Source organism: Cricetulus griseus, chromosome 2, assembly GCF_003668045.3.
Source record: "Cricetulus griseus strain 17A/GY chromosome 2, alternate assembly CriGri-PICRH-1.0, whole genome shotgun sequence".
NCBI classification, from domain to species: Eukaryota; Metazoa; Chordata; class Mammalia; order Rodentia; family Cricetidae; genus Cricetulus; species Cricetulus griseus.
The window spans coordinates 14,609,767-14,626,529 of record NC_048595.1 but is presented as its reverse complement, the minus strand read 5'-3'; the positions used below and the strand labels follow the sequence as shown (position 1 = coordinate 14,626,529).

Sequence of the window (16,763 nt, the reverse complement as noted above, 5' to 3'; positions counted from 1 at the left end):
AGGGCTGACATTTTGTAGCCTTCCTGGGAAAGTTCACCACTGAGTGAAAACCTGTCTGAGGCTTTGAACCCACCAAATTCTCAAAGCTCTGCTGAGCTATTGTTCCCTCTCCAAGACATGCCACTGTCAGATATAACCTGATGTCTCATGGGGCTAGTGGAGAACAGTTGGACTGTGAGGAAGCTGATCGTAGAGCCACTCCGCGGAGGGACAGGTACCCACGCACATTCTCGTCCACTGGCCTATGGTTAAGTGTCCTTTATAGGCTTCCCTTCGCTTTACAGTTCTAATGTGAATGCTACATCTATGTGTAATTTTGGATTTAGTCCCAAACATCTTTGTCATTTTCTTTATTCCAGCTAATCCCCATCACAAGTCCTTTCCAGTAGACATCTATAGGACTGTAAGGAATTTATTCATTCTCTTTGTGCTTCTGTTAACCCTCTGTGTAGCCAACCAGCCAGCAAGTTATTCATCTATCTATCTTTTTCTTGAGACAGGTTCACATGGATCCCAGGCTGACTTCAAACTTACCATGTAGCCTGGAATGGCTTTGAACTTCTGATCCCCCTGTATCTACCTCCTGGGTGCTGGGATTATAGGCATATGTCACCATGACTGGATTGAACTGAGGGCTTTGTGGTGCTGGGCAAGCATCCCAGCAGCTGAGCTGCATCCCCAGCCCTATCCCATGTCGTTAAGTGGAGGTAGAAACTCTGAAGTTGGCATGAGGGCTCATGACATAATAACTGTGTCACTGTCAAGGTTTGACATTATTCACAGAAGTTTGGGTCTCATGTGCCAGCAGGAGAAACAAAGCTCTAGAGGAGGTGATTTTGCAACTGTGGTACCAAGGATCAAAAGAGAAACACTGCAGATGGCAGGGATGCTGATAAATTCAGCTTTCCAAACCACACTCCCATGATGGACACCATATATGCCATTTAAACCTGGGAACACAAGCTGCTGCCTCCTACAAAGATAAAAACCAGCCAGAGTGATAGTGTTGCCAGAGAAAGAAAGACACCATTAGTGTTCACCATTTTCAAACAATGGAGCCATTCTTATGTTTTACATCTGGGTCAAAGTACCAGGATGGGTGTCATATTCAAACATACTTAGTTCTGGCAAAGATCTCCCAGAGCCCTGTGCTGAGGGCATCCAAAGGCCTGGGTCGTATTGGTGGTTTGTTCCAAAATGGCCTCTTCTTTTACTTCCTCCCTCAAAAGGAGCTAAACTGGCAAATGAAGGTGGAACCCTGGCACCCTGGACTTCCTGGTCTCTTCAGGAATGAAAGTCACTGCTGTATTCATTGTTTTCATCTTCTGCTGTAAGTATAAGCCATCTGAAAGGGTGCTGGGAGGCCATTTTTCTGACTGTTACAGTGGTGGCCCCTTCTGGGTAGCATTGAGTGAAGGAAGGGTAGAAGGCACTCGGGAGAATACCAGGCTCCCTCCAAAGTTCTCCTACCTCTGGTTCTGCTGTTTGCTGGGCTGGTCACAGTGTTGGGCCCTCACAGAGCATCTCAGAATACAGGGACGTTGACTACATACTGGAAAAATGATGTTTGGTTGTGATGTCAGCACGTGTGGTCTGGAAGATTTTCTTCCTTCCCATTCTGGTTGCCTCTGTTTAAAGCTATGTGTACTGTGTACAAAATGGTAGGCATGTCCAGCCAGCTGGAGTAATTCTACAGGGGAAGGCATCTCGATAATGTCTAGTGGAACACTTGGTCAAACTGAGTCACAGCTACCAGAGCTTCAGATTGCTTACCTAAGTGAGGTGTGCAGTCTGAAGGGCTTCCTGGAAACTGTCTGGGGTCTTTGAAACAAAACAAAACAAAAAACTCAGTCTTTTGCTGAGTGTCTGGCATAGCTGTTTTTCCAACATCAGTTTCTTGCTGCTTTCAGCCATGTTGCAGTAACTCTGGGGTTCTGTAAGTGAGGCATATCAAAATTAGGCCTACTCCTTCCCCCAAGTTGCTAGTGAGCTTTGCAGTTTTCAAAACCATGCCAAATGTGTAATCTCCACACTTGGGAAGTGGAGGCAGGAGGATTGAGAAATCAGGTCAAGGCATCTAACTCGGCACCGAGGCGGGAGGGAGCTTGGAAAGCCTCCCCATTACTCTCACTGTTTTCCTCCGTTGAGTTCATGATTTTGCTGTGTTTACATCATAAACCAAATATATGCTTATAATTTAAAAAATCAAATGCAGGGCTGGGGAATAGCTCAGCTGGTAGAGTACTTGCCAGCCATACACAAAAACCTGGGTAGAATCCCCAACACTGAATAAAGCCAGGCAGGAAGTGAAGGCAGGAGAGGTGGAGGTTCAAGGCCATCCCTGACTGCCTATGAGCTTGAGGCCAGCTTGGGCCGCTTAAGCTTTTGTTCTGTCACAAAACGACACTATAAAATATATAGTAACAAAGGTTCAGCCTTCTCAGGCACTAGTACTTTTCTATACCTAGATACAACTCCTCTGGAGACTGTGGAGGACATTCCTCTAAGCGCCCCCCCCACACACACACACTCAAAATACTATAAAAATATACTGTTGTATTGCTGTAAAGAGACCCCATACCAAGGCAACTCTTAAAAAGGGAAGCATTTAACTGGGAGCTTGTTAACAGTCTCAGAGGCTTACTTAGTTCATTATTGTCATGGCAAGGAACATTGCAGCAGACAGGCAAGCATGGTGCTGGAGAAATAGCTGAGAGCTAATCCAGATCTGGAGAGAGGAGAGAGGGGTGGGGGAGGGAGGGAGAGACAAGGGGAGAGAGAGATGTGTGTGTGTGTGTGTGTGTGAGAGAGAGAGAGAGAGAGAGAGAGAGAGAGAGAGAGAGAGAGAGAGAGAGAGAGAGAGAGAGCCTGGTGTGGTCTTTTGAAACCTCAACGCTCACCCCAGTGGCACAGTCCCTCCAACAAGGCCACACCTCCTAATCCTTCCCTAACAGTTCCACTCCCTGGTGGCCATGCATTCAAATATATGAGCCTATGGTGCCATTCTTACTCAAACAACCACAGTGTGTTTGTAAAAAAAAAAAAAAAAGGTACATGGAAGTATGCTAAATGAATGTGGCCAGTTCTTTCTCCCTCTGCCTCAGAGTACACTGCCACCAAGCACCCTTGTATATGCATCGCTCTGTGTGTCTGCAAGCATTTTGTACAGTACAAAAGCCTACTGATCTACACCTGTAATTCCAGCACCTCAGAAGCAGAGAGGGGAGGATTTCCCCAGGTTCAAGGCCAGCCTGGTCTCTATAGGACCTTCTAAGCCAGCTAGGGTTATGTAGTAAGAAAAGACCCTGTCTATTAAAAATAATAAGAATTGATGGGTCTGTGTATTTGTGCCATTTTACAGGCTGTGTCAGGGGTGTTTTTCTGATTTCTTACACCTGGATTTTGCTTCTTCTGGGAGACTACAAATGCCTGATACTGCCTGGAGGAGAGGCTGGCTGGAACCTCTGGCCTTGACCTTTCCCAGTTAATGTTGATCAAATCTGAATGGTGGTGGAGCAACCCTGACAGTTGGGGAGCCTGGGCCTCATCCTGGTTAACAGAAAACTTTCTGGGTGATAGAGTAACATTGATCCTATTTCTTTCCTGCGAAGATGACTGACAACTTGTGCAAAGGCTCAGGACTGCCCACCTCACTGCAAGCACTCTAGGGAGGAGACCTGTGGGCCTTCAGACTCCTCTCCTTTGTTGTTTTCTCCTTGGCAGGGACAACCTCCACCCTCAGCAGCTTCTGGCAGTTCCAGAGGATGGTCAAACACGTCACAGGGCGCAGCGCCTTCTTCTCCTATTACGGATACGGCTGCTATTGTGGGCTTGGGGGCAGAGGGATCCCTGTGGACGCCACAGACAGGTGATGCACAAGTTCTGGGCTAGCCCCTTATTGCAGGCTTACAGCCAGGAGAGAGGGGCTTAGGAATCCTGAAGAAACAATCCCAAGGCAGCATGAGACTGAAAGGGGGTTGTAGAGTGAGTCTTGAGGAAGCCAGAACTGAGCCACCTATCCCTGTGCGACCTGCGAAGCTGCCCAGGGTCCTCTATGCCTAAGGTCCTGGGTATGGCTTGTGTGATGACCGTCTTGAGATGGGGTCTTAGTTCCTAACTCACGTTAGCCCCTAACTTACTAAATAGTCCAGGTTGGACTTGAATTCAGAGCCTCCTGCCTCAGCCTCCCAAGTGTTCAGATTCTAGGCATGCACCATTATGTACCACTCAAACCCAGAACCCCATCCCTGCTGGATCATTATACCACTGAGATACACCCCAGGCCCATCCTGACATTCTCAATCAAGGGCCCTAACGTTACACAGTTGGTCCAACCCGAGATCTGGAAGCCTCAGCAAGGGTGTTCTTCACTCCCATGCTCTGTTTTTAGGCTTATGGCCCAGCAAGACTGTCCTGCCAGCTCCCAGACCTAATTCCATATTTTAGGAGAGAAGCCAAGTGGCCCAGTTCAGAAAAGTTGTCCATCTGGAAGCAGTCACATGGTACCAAGTTGGTTTCCAGGACAGCTCTAGGGATTTGGGGGTGGGTGGTGTGGGCTTCTATAAAAAAAAAAAAATGGACGCTACTATAATCTGGAGAGGGCACAGTGGGGAGACTGGATAGTGTGTGTCTTTTCCCATTTGAAGAAATAGGAAGGAAATGTCCCTTGGCATGTCCTTACAGCAGGGTCTGATATATGGAGCGTGAGCCCCAGGCTTGGCTGTGGAGTCATGGAGGGCCACTTGCACTTGTAAGATGTCCATTATGTACCCAACACTGAACAGGTGATGAACATGTGGTCCTCAGCCCTCACACAGGTGACCTGCACATGGCTTCAGCCCTCACAGTGCATAAAGGAGGAGCATCCCCACTATAACCCACCTTTACAGTAAATACAGGAAGAGCATCCCTGCTGTAACCCACCTTACAGCTGAGGACAGAGAGGATCCCAGACTAAGAGTTGCTCAACCACCGCCCCCAGGCGAAGCAGCAGAGACTGGCCTGAAAACACAGATCAACCATTTCTAAGTCTACCTCCTGTCATTGCCCACCTGTGTCTTGCCTGCTGGAGTCCTAAGGTAGATTCAAAACCGCACACCATTAGCCCAGGGCTACAAAGGGCCAAGAGCCCATTTACACATGGGAACATTCAGAAAAGGACAGATGTATCGGTGTCTCACCTCCCCAGCTCCAGGGCCTGCAGGCCCAGGGAAGGCCAGGGAAGCTGGAAGTCCCTTCCAGATCTCAGCCAGGGTCCTCTCGATGATTCCCCAGGGACACCCCCACATAGGCACAGTCCCTCACCTTCCTCTCCCCACCACCAGGTGTTGCTGGGCTCACGACTGCTGCTACCACAAGCTGAAGGAGCATGGCTGCCAGCCCATCTTGAATGGCTACCAGTTCAATATTGTCAACGGGAGTGTGGCCTGTGAGTAGCCTTCCCCTATAGGGAGACTATGTGACCTGGGCTGGTCCTTAACAGTCACCTCCTCACCAGCTCACTGACCGTTTTAGGCAATGAGATTTTCCCAAGTGCTTTGAGACCAAGAAAGGCGGGTGAGTCTGAGAGTGAGAGCTTCTTGGAGAAAGTCCTTGCCTGGTTTTGCCTGGTCCTTTCTGCCTGCCACTGAATCTCAGCTCCCACCAGGAAGCCAGACCAGAGCCCACCCTACATTATGGGCCAGTAAAGAGTTGTTGACTGAGGAGTCCATTGGCTTCGCAGTTTCCCTAGCTGCGAGAACATTCCTTGCCCCCTCCATCCCCCCTTTTCAGCCGTGTGTGGTATGGGTGTGCGCATGTTTTTGTATGTGTGTAGGTACGCTTGTAGGTGGGCATATGCGGTGGAGACTTAAGGTTAATGTTAGGGGTTGTCCTCCATCACTGTTCTGTCTCATTCATTGAGGCAGAGTGTCTCGGTCACCCCCTCAGCTGTGTGATGTGGCTAGCTTACTGCAGGGATCCTGTCTCTGCCCCAGGGGCTGGGATTGTAGGCAGGCCACCAGACCCACCCGGAATTTGGTTTCTGGGTGTCTGAACTCTGATCCTCCCAAGTGCTTTAACTACTGAATTATCACTCCAGCCCTGACAACCTTTTTTGTTTGTTTGTTTTTGTCGTCTCCTGTTGACAAGGCATTTGGCTCTCTTTCAGTTGAACAGATATTTGATAAGGGCAACTGCATGCTGTGTACTGTGACCAGTGTGGGTAGGGACAGAAAAGTAACCAGGAGTGGGGCCCTGCACAGGAGGGAAGAGGGAGTCACGAGTGTCCACTCAAAAGGAGGATGTCCTGGAGCTGAGGTTTCGGGCGTGTGGAGGCAAGCCTTGTCCTGGAGCTGAGGGTGTGGAGGCAAGTCTTGTCCTGGAGCTGAGGGTGTGGGTGTGTGGAGGCAAGTCTTGCCTGAAGAGCTTTTGTCCAGCCCAGTCGGTAGTTTCTTGCTGCTCACATGCCATAGGTCAGCTCCTGCCAGGCCTTAGGGCATAGTGAGCCACTTCCTCCCACATATATGCACAGCTGTGTTTCTGGGCATCCATCTGCCTCCTCCAAGGTCAGAGAACTACCAGTTGCCCCCGACTCATCATTTCCCAGGACAGAGGACTTAACGACTCCACACTGAGGGTCAGAGTACTACAGCACCCCATCCGGAGCTGTGGCACAGCACACAGGGAACCCTGTCCCGCGCGCGCGCTGTATTTTCTCGCCAGCAAGAAATACACGCAGGACACTCGGATCCTTCTGCAGACAAGCTTTAATGCATCTTGAGAGTTGGGAGAGAGCATAAGCTTACCAGAGCGGAGACTCTGAACCAAGAAAACCCATCCCTAATAAAGGCTGGCCAGCCGCCTGGGACGTGTTACCCTATGAATGGCTTCAGCTCCTCAGGCCAAATGAGCCACGGGATAGGCAGAGATCAAAGGAATGGAGATTACCCAGCGCCTGTGAAGTAATTTACATCTTGGTGTCTTTAGGCACCATTATTATAATGGAGAATGCAGGAAACGGCCCCCTACAGAACCCCAGAGTCAGGACTGTGTTTTCTCCCTGGCATCCACTGTGAGACTGGAAATATGGCAGTGGGGGCTCAGACCCCCCCCCCCCGCAATAGAAGATTGCCTTCATTCAGTCTGCCTAATATACAGCCCTGCACAGCTGGCAGAGGGGCCTAGTACATAAAGAGAACCTTTGCCACTGAAGCCTAGGTCAACCCTCTGCTCTTCCTCTACTCACTGGCTGCTCAGAAGGGTGAGGATAGGCCTGGAAACTAAACCTCCCAGCCTAGAGCTCCAGGAGATGGGAAGAGTGAAGGAAGCTACCCGGAGACAGGCTAAGGCCACAGAAGACAAAATGTCCTCTGGTCAGCACTGGTAGCTGGTGGCAGGAGACAGAGGCAGGACCCGGAAGCTCATGTCCATGCTTGAGCTTCTCCATGTGCAGTCCATGAGCTCTGGCAAATGAGGAGACTTCCACAGTTCCCTGGGGCATCAGTGTCACCCTCCAAGGAGCCCAGAACTCTATGGCCTGGGCTCTGATGTGGAGCCTGCTGCTGCTGCTGTGGGCTGAGGCACAGATACACCCACCCATGTACCCTTTGTTGGCTGAGCACCTACTGCCACTGTGGTCCCAAAGCCAGTCACAGAGTGAGGCAGGCCCAGCTCCTGCTTACCTAAGATGGGTAGCTTAGGAGAACTCCAGAGCAGAAAACACCTTGACCACCATCCCAGCCAACCTCTCACTGATACTCTGGGGAGGCTGAGGCCTACAGAGAGGAGGGGCTTGATCCAAGTGAGTGACAGACAAGACTGGGACTTGGATGCTGAAGCTTTCCAGAAAGTCCACTCTGGAACTTCCTGCCTGGCTTGAGCTATCTGGGCCTCGGTCTTCTCAGCCACGAAGTGAGAGAAGCAGCTACCACAGTGTAAAGCTAACGATAGCTACTTTGCACACCTTACCCTGACTTGCCAGGATAGACTTCAGAGGTAGGCACTTTTCTCCCCATTATTGCATAGGATGTCAAGGCTCAGACAGGTTAAGTGGAATGTCCAAAGTCACACAGCCAGGGAAAGGATGGAGGTTTGGGCCCAGGTGGTTCTGCCTCCCCTCCCCTGCCTAACGGGATGGATGGATTATTCTCCAAATGCAAGTCTGATGGCCTCTAACAGCTGATGAGATAGATGCTCTGTCCTGGCTGGAAGAGCTGAATGAACCTTGGTCTAATGGAATACCCCAGATCTTTTCATTTGTTCCTGCCAAGGGGCCTCGGATTTCCAATCCAGCCTCATTGTCCCAGCCAAACCTCAGTCTCCTCATCCATAGAAATGATGAAATCACCCCCACTGCACAAGGTTGCTGGGTAATGGACAAGAGTGACCCCTCTTGTGACCCCAGGAGGGGCTGGCCCCACTGCAGGTGTTCAGTTAGTGCCCGCCATTTGGATATGGGACTTTCTGGTTTGGCCCAGTTTTGCTTTTTGCTTTGTTGGGGATCACTGGGACTGTGTTTGTAATTTTTTATTTTATGTACATAAGCATGTCTGTACCCCATGTGCACGCAGTGCCAGCAGAAGCCAGAAGAGGGTGTCAGATGCCCTGAAACTAGAGTTAGAGACTGTTGTAAGCTGCCATGTGAGTACTGGGAATTGAACCCAGGTCTGGAAGATCAACAGGTATTCATAACCACCAAGCCATCTCTCCAGCTCACCCTCCTCCTGTCATCTTAATTATAGTTCTTTTGAAGTCTGCCCTGTATTGCCCCTTCTGGGGATAACACAGTCATTACCGTGTAGTGGAATTAAGCCTCTTCTTTGCCCAGGTCACACAACAATTCAAACAGCTGCTCTGAAAGAGTTAATGTCTCTAGCAGTTCTGAAATCCCACCCCAAGCCTGGTCCCTGGTTGCCTAGCAACCAGTGTGGGGCAGGCTTTTGGGAGGGTGTGGTAGGTTAGTGGAGGGAGTGGGGACAGGGGGAGGGGGGTGGTGCTTTGTGTGTGCAGCTTGAAGTGCCACCCAGATATCAGTTCAGAACCGTCTTTGAAGGAGCTCAAGGGTCGGTTTTCATGAAGGGACAGCCGCCCTGGCAAGGCTGACCAGGTGGCTGCTCCTCCTCTGAGGATCTTTACATAAGTGCTTGGCACTCACAAGGAACTTGAAGACCAGTGCAGTGACACCCCCCCTTCCACCCACACAGGCATGCACATGTGTGGGTGAAGCCTGCCTGTGGGGGATAGAGACTGGTTCTAGCCACCTGTACCTCAGTCACCTGTGTCTGCAGGCCTCTGACTCCTCCCTTCCCCTGGAGACAGGGAGGCAGAAGTGGTAACTTCTGGAAGTTTGGTTTGCAAAGAAAGATCTTTCTCATTACTGGCGAATTCCTCCCAGCAGCTTCTGCTGGTCTACACCCCTTTACTCTCGGCATTCGTCACACCCTGACATTACCTGTACCTTCTTTGTCTACTTTGCAGTGGCTCCCACCTCCCAGCTGGAGTGGAAGTTCCCAGCCCTGAGAGCTGTGTGTGTGTTCACTTTTTACCAATGGACAAAACACCCGATGTCACCAACTTAAAGGAAGAAAGGTTTAACTAGACTCCCAGTTCCTGGGAGATCAGCCATTATTGGCCCCATGTGTCTGAGCAGAAGTGGTGCTGTGTGGCAGAGGAGGTTCTTAGCCTCATGACAGACAGACAACAGGAGACATACAGAGGACAGGCCACAGCTCCTCCACCCCCAAAGACTTGCTAACAGTGACCTCTTTCCCTCAACTAGAACACAACCCCCACCTCCAGCTAAAGCTTCCAACACTTCTCACAATGGCACTGCCAGCCAGGGACACAAACCTTCAACATGCAGGCCTTATGACGTTTCATGCTCAGTACATGACACTCTGTCTTTGCCCCAAAGCCCCGTGGCCATCTTACGTTGCAAAATGCCTTTAGTTTGTCTCCAAGATTCCTTAAGCTCCTCTTCTATATTAGTCAGGTTTATCCATTGGTCTGACTGGAGAAAACAATTTAGAAGCCAGCAAGGATTGGTTTTTGGCTCACAGTTTCACAGATAAGATTCCATTGTCCTTGACTCTGTTGTTTGTGGGCCAGTGAAGTGGATTGCTGTGGTAGAGACCACTCATCCTGGGGCAGATAGGGCGCCATGAAGAAAGGACAGGACCAAATTCAGCCTGCAAAATCCCCCACCAGTGACCTACATCCTCAAGTTCCACCACTTTCCCCAAATATTGCCACCTTCTGGGGACCAAGTATTTAATGCATGAATCTGTGGGGGATAGCTCATATTCAAACATAGCAAGGGGTAAGCCTGTCTTGTTCTGGGGTACTCATTCTCAGCGTCCATATGAAATAGTACTTGTGGGACTGTGCCGTCTGGAGGTGTGCTTGCGAGTGTCTCTACCCCCAGTTTTCAAACAAAGGCAAGTCATGTGCTAGGAGTTTAATATCTGTTTAATTAGTGGCTGAGTGAAAAAAATCTCATTAAAAAGGTGATTTGGTCATATTTATCTCATTTAAAAGCAAAGGAGACAGGCTTGGGAGGGGAAACAACTTGCCTAACATCATAAAGTGTATGAGTTACAGACTTGGGTCTAGAATTTGGCTTCCAGGGTCCCAGGATGGACACCTTTCTCTAGCCCACGGGCCACGTGCAGTTGCTAAAGGCTCCAGCAAGTGGCACTGGAGCTTTGACCAACACTAGGGCTGGAGGTCAACAATAAGCAAGACACAGGCTCTGACTTAAGGAGCTTACATTCCAGCAAGGGGGAAGCCCATGATAGTGACAGATAGAGCCACAAACAGTGACAGATGGAGTCAGGTAGGGATAGGTCCTCTGCAGCTGCTCAAACAGGCCACAGGGGATGCTGGGATACAAGGAGGAAAAAGTGACTACTTTAGGCAGTTGTGGAAAGACAGCCTTGCAGAGGAAGTCCAAGACCTCAGGGCTAGTGTGGAAGGAGCATAGAGCCTGGGGAAGGAGTAGATTCATGCTTGGGTGTCTGCCCAGGCAGTGCAGGAGGCTTGCCTGCTTCCGAGGCACGTGACCTACTGGAGCATGGCCAGAGGGACAGGGAAGGCACTGCTGTAATAGACAGAGGAGGAAGGAGAATCGTTCTTTAGAATGCTGGTTCTGGAACCCATGGGAAAATAACCATTGTCTGAGCCAGGATGGTGACAGAAGGGATGATGGGAAGTGTCAGGCTGGGTCTGCTTTGGATGTTGAGGTACCAGGACCTACAGGTGGATTAGATGTGGGGTTGAAGGAGAGGGAGACTGAATGGCAGCTCCTGGCCTCAGCAGCACCAACCACCGAGCTTGGGAAAATGAAGTAGACTGGACCATGGAGCGCATTGGTATGAATTGCGTGGGGTTTAAGATGTGCTGTAGCTTGGATGTGTTTTAAGTGTGTTCCCAGCGAGTTTGGGGGGGGGGATGGCTTATCCAGCTAATAATGTTAAGAAGCAGGGGACCAGGACTGGGGAGATGGCTCAGCTGGTAAATCCTCTGCTCTACAGAACTGAGTCCCAATCCCCCAATCTCCAATCCTGGGTGGAATCTGGGGCATAACAGTATCCATCTACAACCCAGCTTGGGGCACAAGGGAGTGGAGACAAGTGGACCCCTGGAACTCAATGGTCAGCCATCCTAGCTAATTGTGCAGCTCTAGATTCAGTGGGAGATCCTGTCTCAAAACTAAGGTGGGTAGGTTGGGAAGATGATTCAATAGTTAAAAGATCCCATCATGCAAATGTGAGGGTCCAATTTTGGATCCTAAGAACTCACATAGATGCTAGGTGGGCATGGCAGTCTTCCTGTGACTCTAAAACTTGGAAGGCACAGATCCATAGAGCAAGCTGACTAACAAAGCTAATCTATATTGGTCTATCTTAGGGGTTCTACTTCTGTGAAGAGACACCATGACCATGGCAACTCTTAGAAAGGAGAAACATTTAATTTGGGTGGCTTAATGTTTTCAGAGGTTTAGTCTAGTATCATCATGGTGTGACATGGTGGCGTGCAGGCAGACCTGATGCTGGACAAGTAGCTGAGTGTTCTACATCTTGACTTGCAGGCAACAGGAAGTGGTCTCACTGGATGTGGCTTTGGTATATATGAGACCTCGAAGCCTGCGTCCACAGTGACACACTTTCTCCAACAATGCCACACCTCCCAATAGTGCCACTTCATTTGGAGTCATTTTCCTCCAAACCACCACGATTGCTGAGGAACTGGGTCTAGTGGCGAGCACTGGGTGAGAGACCCTGCCTCCATGAATAAGGTGGAAAATGACTGAGGAAGACTCCTACCATCAATCTTGGGCCTCTACACACATGCACATACATGCACGTGCACCCAAGCATGCATGTTCATGTGTTCACACGTATATGAACACATACATGTATGTACACTACATACACATATACACAAACAGTAAATTTAAAAATTAAGGCGGAGAGGAATCAAGGAATATAACCAGCATTAATCTCTGGCCTCCACATGCATGCACACACATGCCGGTGAGTCAGTTTGCACATGTGTACATACTACTCACGAACACATATATACATACACACAAACCCACAAGACATGGTGGGGCCTTTAAGAGATGGGGCCTAGAGACTGTTAGAACACTGAAGCTGGTCCCTCAGAAGAGAATAATATAGTTTTCCTGGGACATTGATTAATTCGCAATGGAGGAACTTGTTCTATAACGGCAAGCAAGCGAGGCTGGCCCTTCCCCAGTCTCTCTGGCTTCCTGTTGTCCCATGTGACTCCTCCCTCTTGCGCGCACACTCGCTCGCCATGTTGTTGAATATCATGCTCTGCTGTGCCTAAGGGATTCCTGCAAGAGCCGACGCCATGCTGTCTGGACTTGTAGCTCCCCAAATTGTGAGCCAGACAAGCCACTTTATTTGCAAATTACACAATTCTGTATTTCAACAGAAAATCGACTAATACATGATATGTAGCAGCAAAACAGATACTTGTGTTGCTGTCTGGAGCTCAAGGGAGAGGTCTGGGCTGGAGCTGAGAACTCTATGAAGATAATCTGGAATAAAGCTGCAGTCCAGACAGAGGCTGCGTGAGGCCTTGGGTTAGCCACAGGCAGGAGTCTGTGCCTGTCACCTTGTCTCATTTGTGGAGATGGAGTTTTCAGGATGAGAAAGAAGTTTCTAAGCTGTCATTTCTTTTCCTTGTGCCTCAGTTTCTCTTTTGACATATCGGAAGATACAGGGTCTGGAGTCCAATGTTTTGAGATGGTGACTTTTAAAGATGGCATTTTTTTATTTTTGGCTGAGGGTTGCATTTTCTCCCAGGTCATGGCAAACCCAATCTTACCATAACTGAGGGATGCTGCCAAAATGACCATCCTTGGTGGAAAACCACTGTCCAAGACCAGTCCTGAAGATCTAGGGACTGGAAGAGGCATGAGAGGTGAATTTACACTTCAGGGAGGGGATTTAACCACACAGTAGAAAGGATTCATGGAGAATTGGAGGTGTAACTCATTTGGGAGTGTGCTTGCCTAGCTTGCATGAAGCCCTAGGTTCGATCCCAGCACTCATTAAACAACACGGAAGATGGACCCAGGGGGATTAGGAGTTCAGTATCATCTTTGAGTGACCTTGGGAGTGATTTAAGGTCAGCCTGCCCTACATGAGACTGTGCCTCAAGGAGGAAAATATAAAAGTGGTTGGGGAGATGGCTCAGTGGTTAAGAACACTTGCTGCTTTGTCAGAAGACCTGAAGTCAGTTTCCCTGAAAGCACGAGGCAGCCACAACCATAGGTACTAGTTCCAGGAGATCCGATGTCCTCTTCTGACCACTGTGGGCACCAGGCATGCACCTGGTGTGCATGTGTACATGCAGACAAAAACACTCATGTACATAGCCTGAGAAGAGTCTAGAAAGTTGGGTAGTGAGGAAAAAGTAAGAGCAAGAGATAAACAGAAGGGAGAAGGAGGGACAGGAAGGAAGGTGGAGGAGGACAGAGGGGATAACAGGGCTCAGATTTCCTGGGTGGCAGCACCAGGTTGCCCGAGGAGAGCAGTCCGTTAGGTCAGCAGCCCACACCCCCTGTGACGTTGGCAACAGCTGCTGTTATGGAGACACAGAGACTTGCTGTGGACAGGGAGGAAGAGGTACATGCATGGCGCCGAGATGGAGAAGAGCCCCAGGAAGAGCCCCGAGGAGACTGGGACTTGATGGATCTGGGCAGACCTTCACAGATGGAGACGGGGATGTGAGAAGGCCAAAGGGTACAGGGGCGAGGAAGAGCGGGAGCGGCATGAATGTTCTTGGCGCCTTCCTGAGGGTGTGTGCTCAAGGATAGCGGAGGCGTGTGGTGGCAGTGTCTGCCCTGAGATAATCAAGTCTCCAGACAGGCCTGGGTGGACAGCTCCAGTGGGAATGTGGGCGCTGGAGAGGGAAGACCGCAGAGAAACAGCCTGTACTTCCAGCAGACAGGGATTTGCTTCTCTGTATATGTGGAGCCAAGGGTGCCCCTGCCGGAGCAGCAGGTCCACAACACATAATCCACCTGTGACCAGCATCTTAGCAGGGGCCTTACTCTGCTGCTCATCTTTGACCACGGTCAGCATCATTTTATCCAGGGAGACATCCAGATTAACAAGCTGCAGAAGACAAGCCCCAGGGTCTGGCAGCCTCCTTCCTCACACAGAGAGCAGATCTGGGTGCAGTTCTGTAGACATGAGGTGTCATGTCTTCGATGACCCCAGCATGCCCTCATGCATGCACATGTGTGAGCACACACACAAAGCATCAGGGCTGTGACGACTAACAAAAGGCCTCAGTCCACTTGCCCTTCAGCTCGAGGGTAGACACCACATCCCAAAGTCCTTGGAGCTTCACTGGCTTTGCAGCAGCAGTACCCGGAAGAGCTCCCATAGACTGCCCTCTGCTCTGCAAGTGGGAGACTGTGATACACCAGTGTCCCAGCTCATGGAGCCTCACTCTTCGGGGCAGAGGAGGGCACAGCAAGCCAGTATGCAAATGAAACCAGCAAGGGGACCTGGGAGGGAGTGGCTGGGAGAGCGTTAGACCAGGTAGCTTGGGTAAGCCTGTCTGAAGAAGCTGGATTCCACTAAGACCCAAATGGCCTGTGGGGCTCACCATTGGAAGAGATGAGACCAGGCGAACAGCAAGTGCAAAGGTCCTGGGACAAGGCAGGATGTGACTCCTGAACCCAAGGAGGCCCCTGTGTCCTGTCCGCAGCAGACTGGGCATGAGAGGGTGGCAGGTCCACAAGGAAGGAGGAGGCTGGGACAGTCAAGCTGTGGTGTGGCAGGTGGGCTGGGGACTGCCACAAAAGGATGATCACCTCTTCCACAGAGGCTGGGAAACCAGAGCGTGGCTTTAAATAGGAGAGTGGCTGTGATCCAAGTGACATTTCGAGACTGCCTGTTTGCTTCCTCCCATTAAGGAGGAAGAACTGGCGGTGACAGAATGTGGAGAGGGACAGGAATGTGGGTAGTGGCAGCGATGGTGGACAAAAGAGGGCAGAGCATGTAGGGGGCCATCCATGGGACTTACCAGCAGATGGGAAACAGGAAGTGGAAGGAGGGAAGGGTTCCTAGTGAGCTGCTGGGGTCGGGGGTGGCATTCCTAAGGGTGGAGAGGTGATAGGCTCAATGGCCATGGCACATATATATGTGCAGTGTGGCTTTGAACATCTGCAGTTGGAGATGCTTGAGACAGCACCTGGCAGGTCAAGCTGGTGTCTGGAATAGGAAATGGCCCCTGGGGAGGGGGGATGAGTCCTTCCTGTTGCCTTGGGCCGTGTGCTGCCTGGGTGCAATGACTCAGCATTCCCCACATGTGGCCCATCCTCCCGGGGCCATTCACCTTCTAGGCATCTATCTGTTCCTTGTGACATGGAAGGCCCTGAATGTGACTGGGGAAGGGCTGTGAACAAAGAAAAAGCATTCCCACTTCTTGCCCTCTGTCCTTGACCCCTGGAGCTCCCTCTATACCCCCAGCCTTTTCCTTCCTATGAACCCAGCTTTAAAGTGGGCAGTGAGCTCCCAGTGACTCTGTGTGTTTCCTCAGGTGGATGTGCCCTGAGTGGCAGCTGCCTCTGCGGGCAGAAGGCCTGTGAGTGTGACAAGCAGTCTGTGTACTGCTTCAGGAAGAACCTGCACAGCTACGAGAAAACCTTCAAGCAGGTCTTCCTCAATAGGCCCCAGTGTGGCAGACGCAAACTCCGATGCTAGCGAAGCCAGGCCACCATCCCTCTGTCACATGGCACCTGCTGTAGTGGTGGCCCTTCTGGAAAGCTGTCTCGGACCATCTCTGACAGTCCCCAGGCTCCTGCAGCTCGGCATTGCTGTCTAGAGAGTGTCTTCTCCCTCAACACGGGGGACTGGAAGTAAGAGATGGAGAATCCCTGCTCTAGAAACAGAGCAACCATGTCTGGCAATCGAGGGAGGCGTTCCAGCTGAGTTAAGTGCTAGGAATCAAGAAAATGAGACCGGATGGAGGCACCCTTTAATTCCAGCATTTGGGAGGTGGAGGCAGGAGAGGCAGGGATTCAGGGACACCCTCCATGACATGGCAAGCTCAAGGCTAGCCTGGGCTACCTGAGACCCAAACCCTTTTCCCGGGAAGGGAGGGGGAACCAAGATCTAACCTAAACTCTCCTACATCCCCAGCCCAAGTCAGGCCACATGTCTGACCGGGGAACCAGGTCCTCTACCCAGAGCTGGCTGGGAACAAACAGGTATCTTAGAAAATACAGCCCCAAGAGC

At 50.6% G+C, this 16,763-nt stretch overlaps 1 protein-coding gene across 1 annotated transcript; it reads left to right on the top strand.

Moving 5' to 3' along the window:
- The first annotated feature begins 1,272 nt into the window (after nt 1–1,272).
- Pla2g2c (phospholipase A2 group IIC) lies at nt 1,273–16,229 on the top strand. Its single transcript, XM_035438889.1, has 4 exons — nt 1,273–1,330; nt 3,724–3,868; nt 5,325–5,428; nt 16,066–16,229. The coding sequence occupies exons 1-4, from the start codon at nt 1,291–1,293 to the stop codon at nt 16,227–16,229; spliced, it is 453 nt and encodes a 150-aa protein (XP_035294780.1). The 5' UTR covers nt 1,273–1,290.
- Nucleotides 16,230–16,763: the final 534 nt, after the last annotated feature.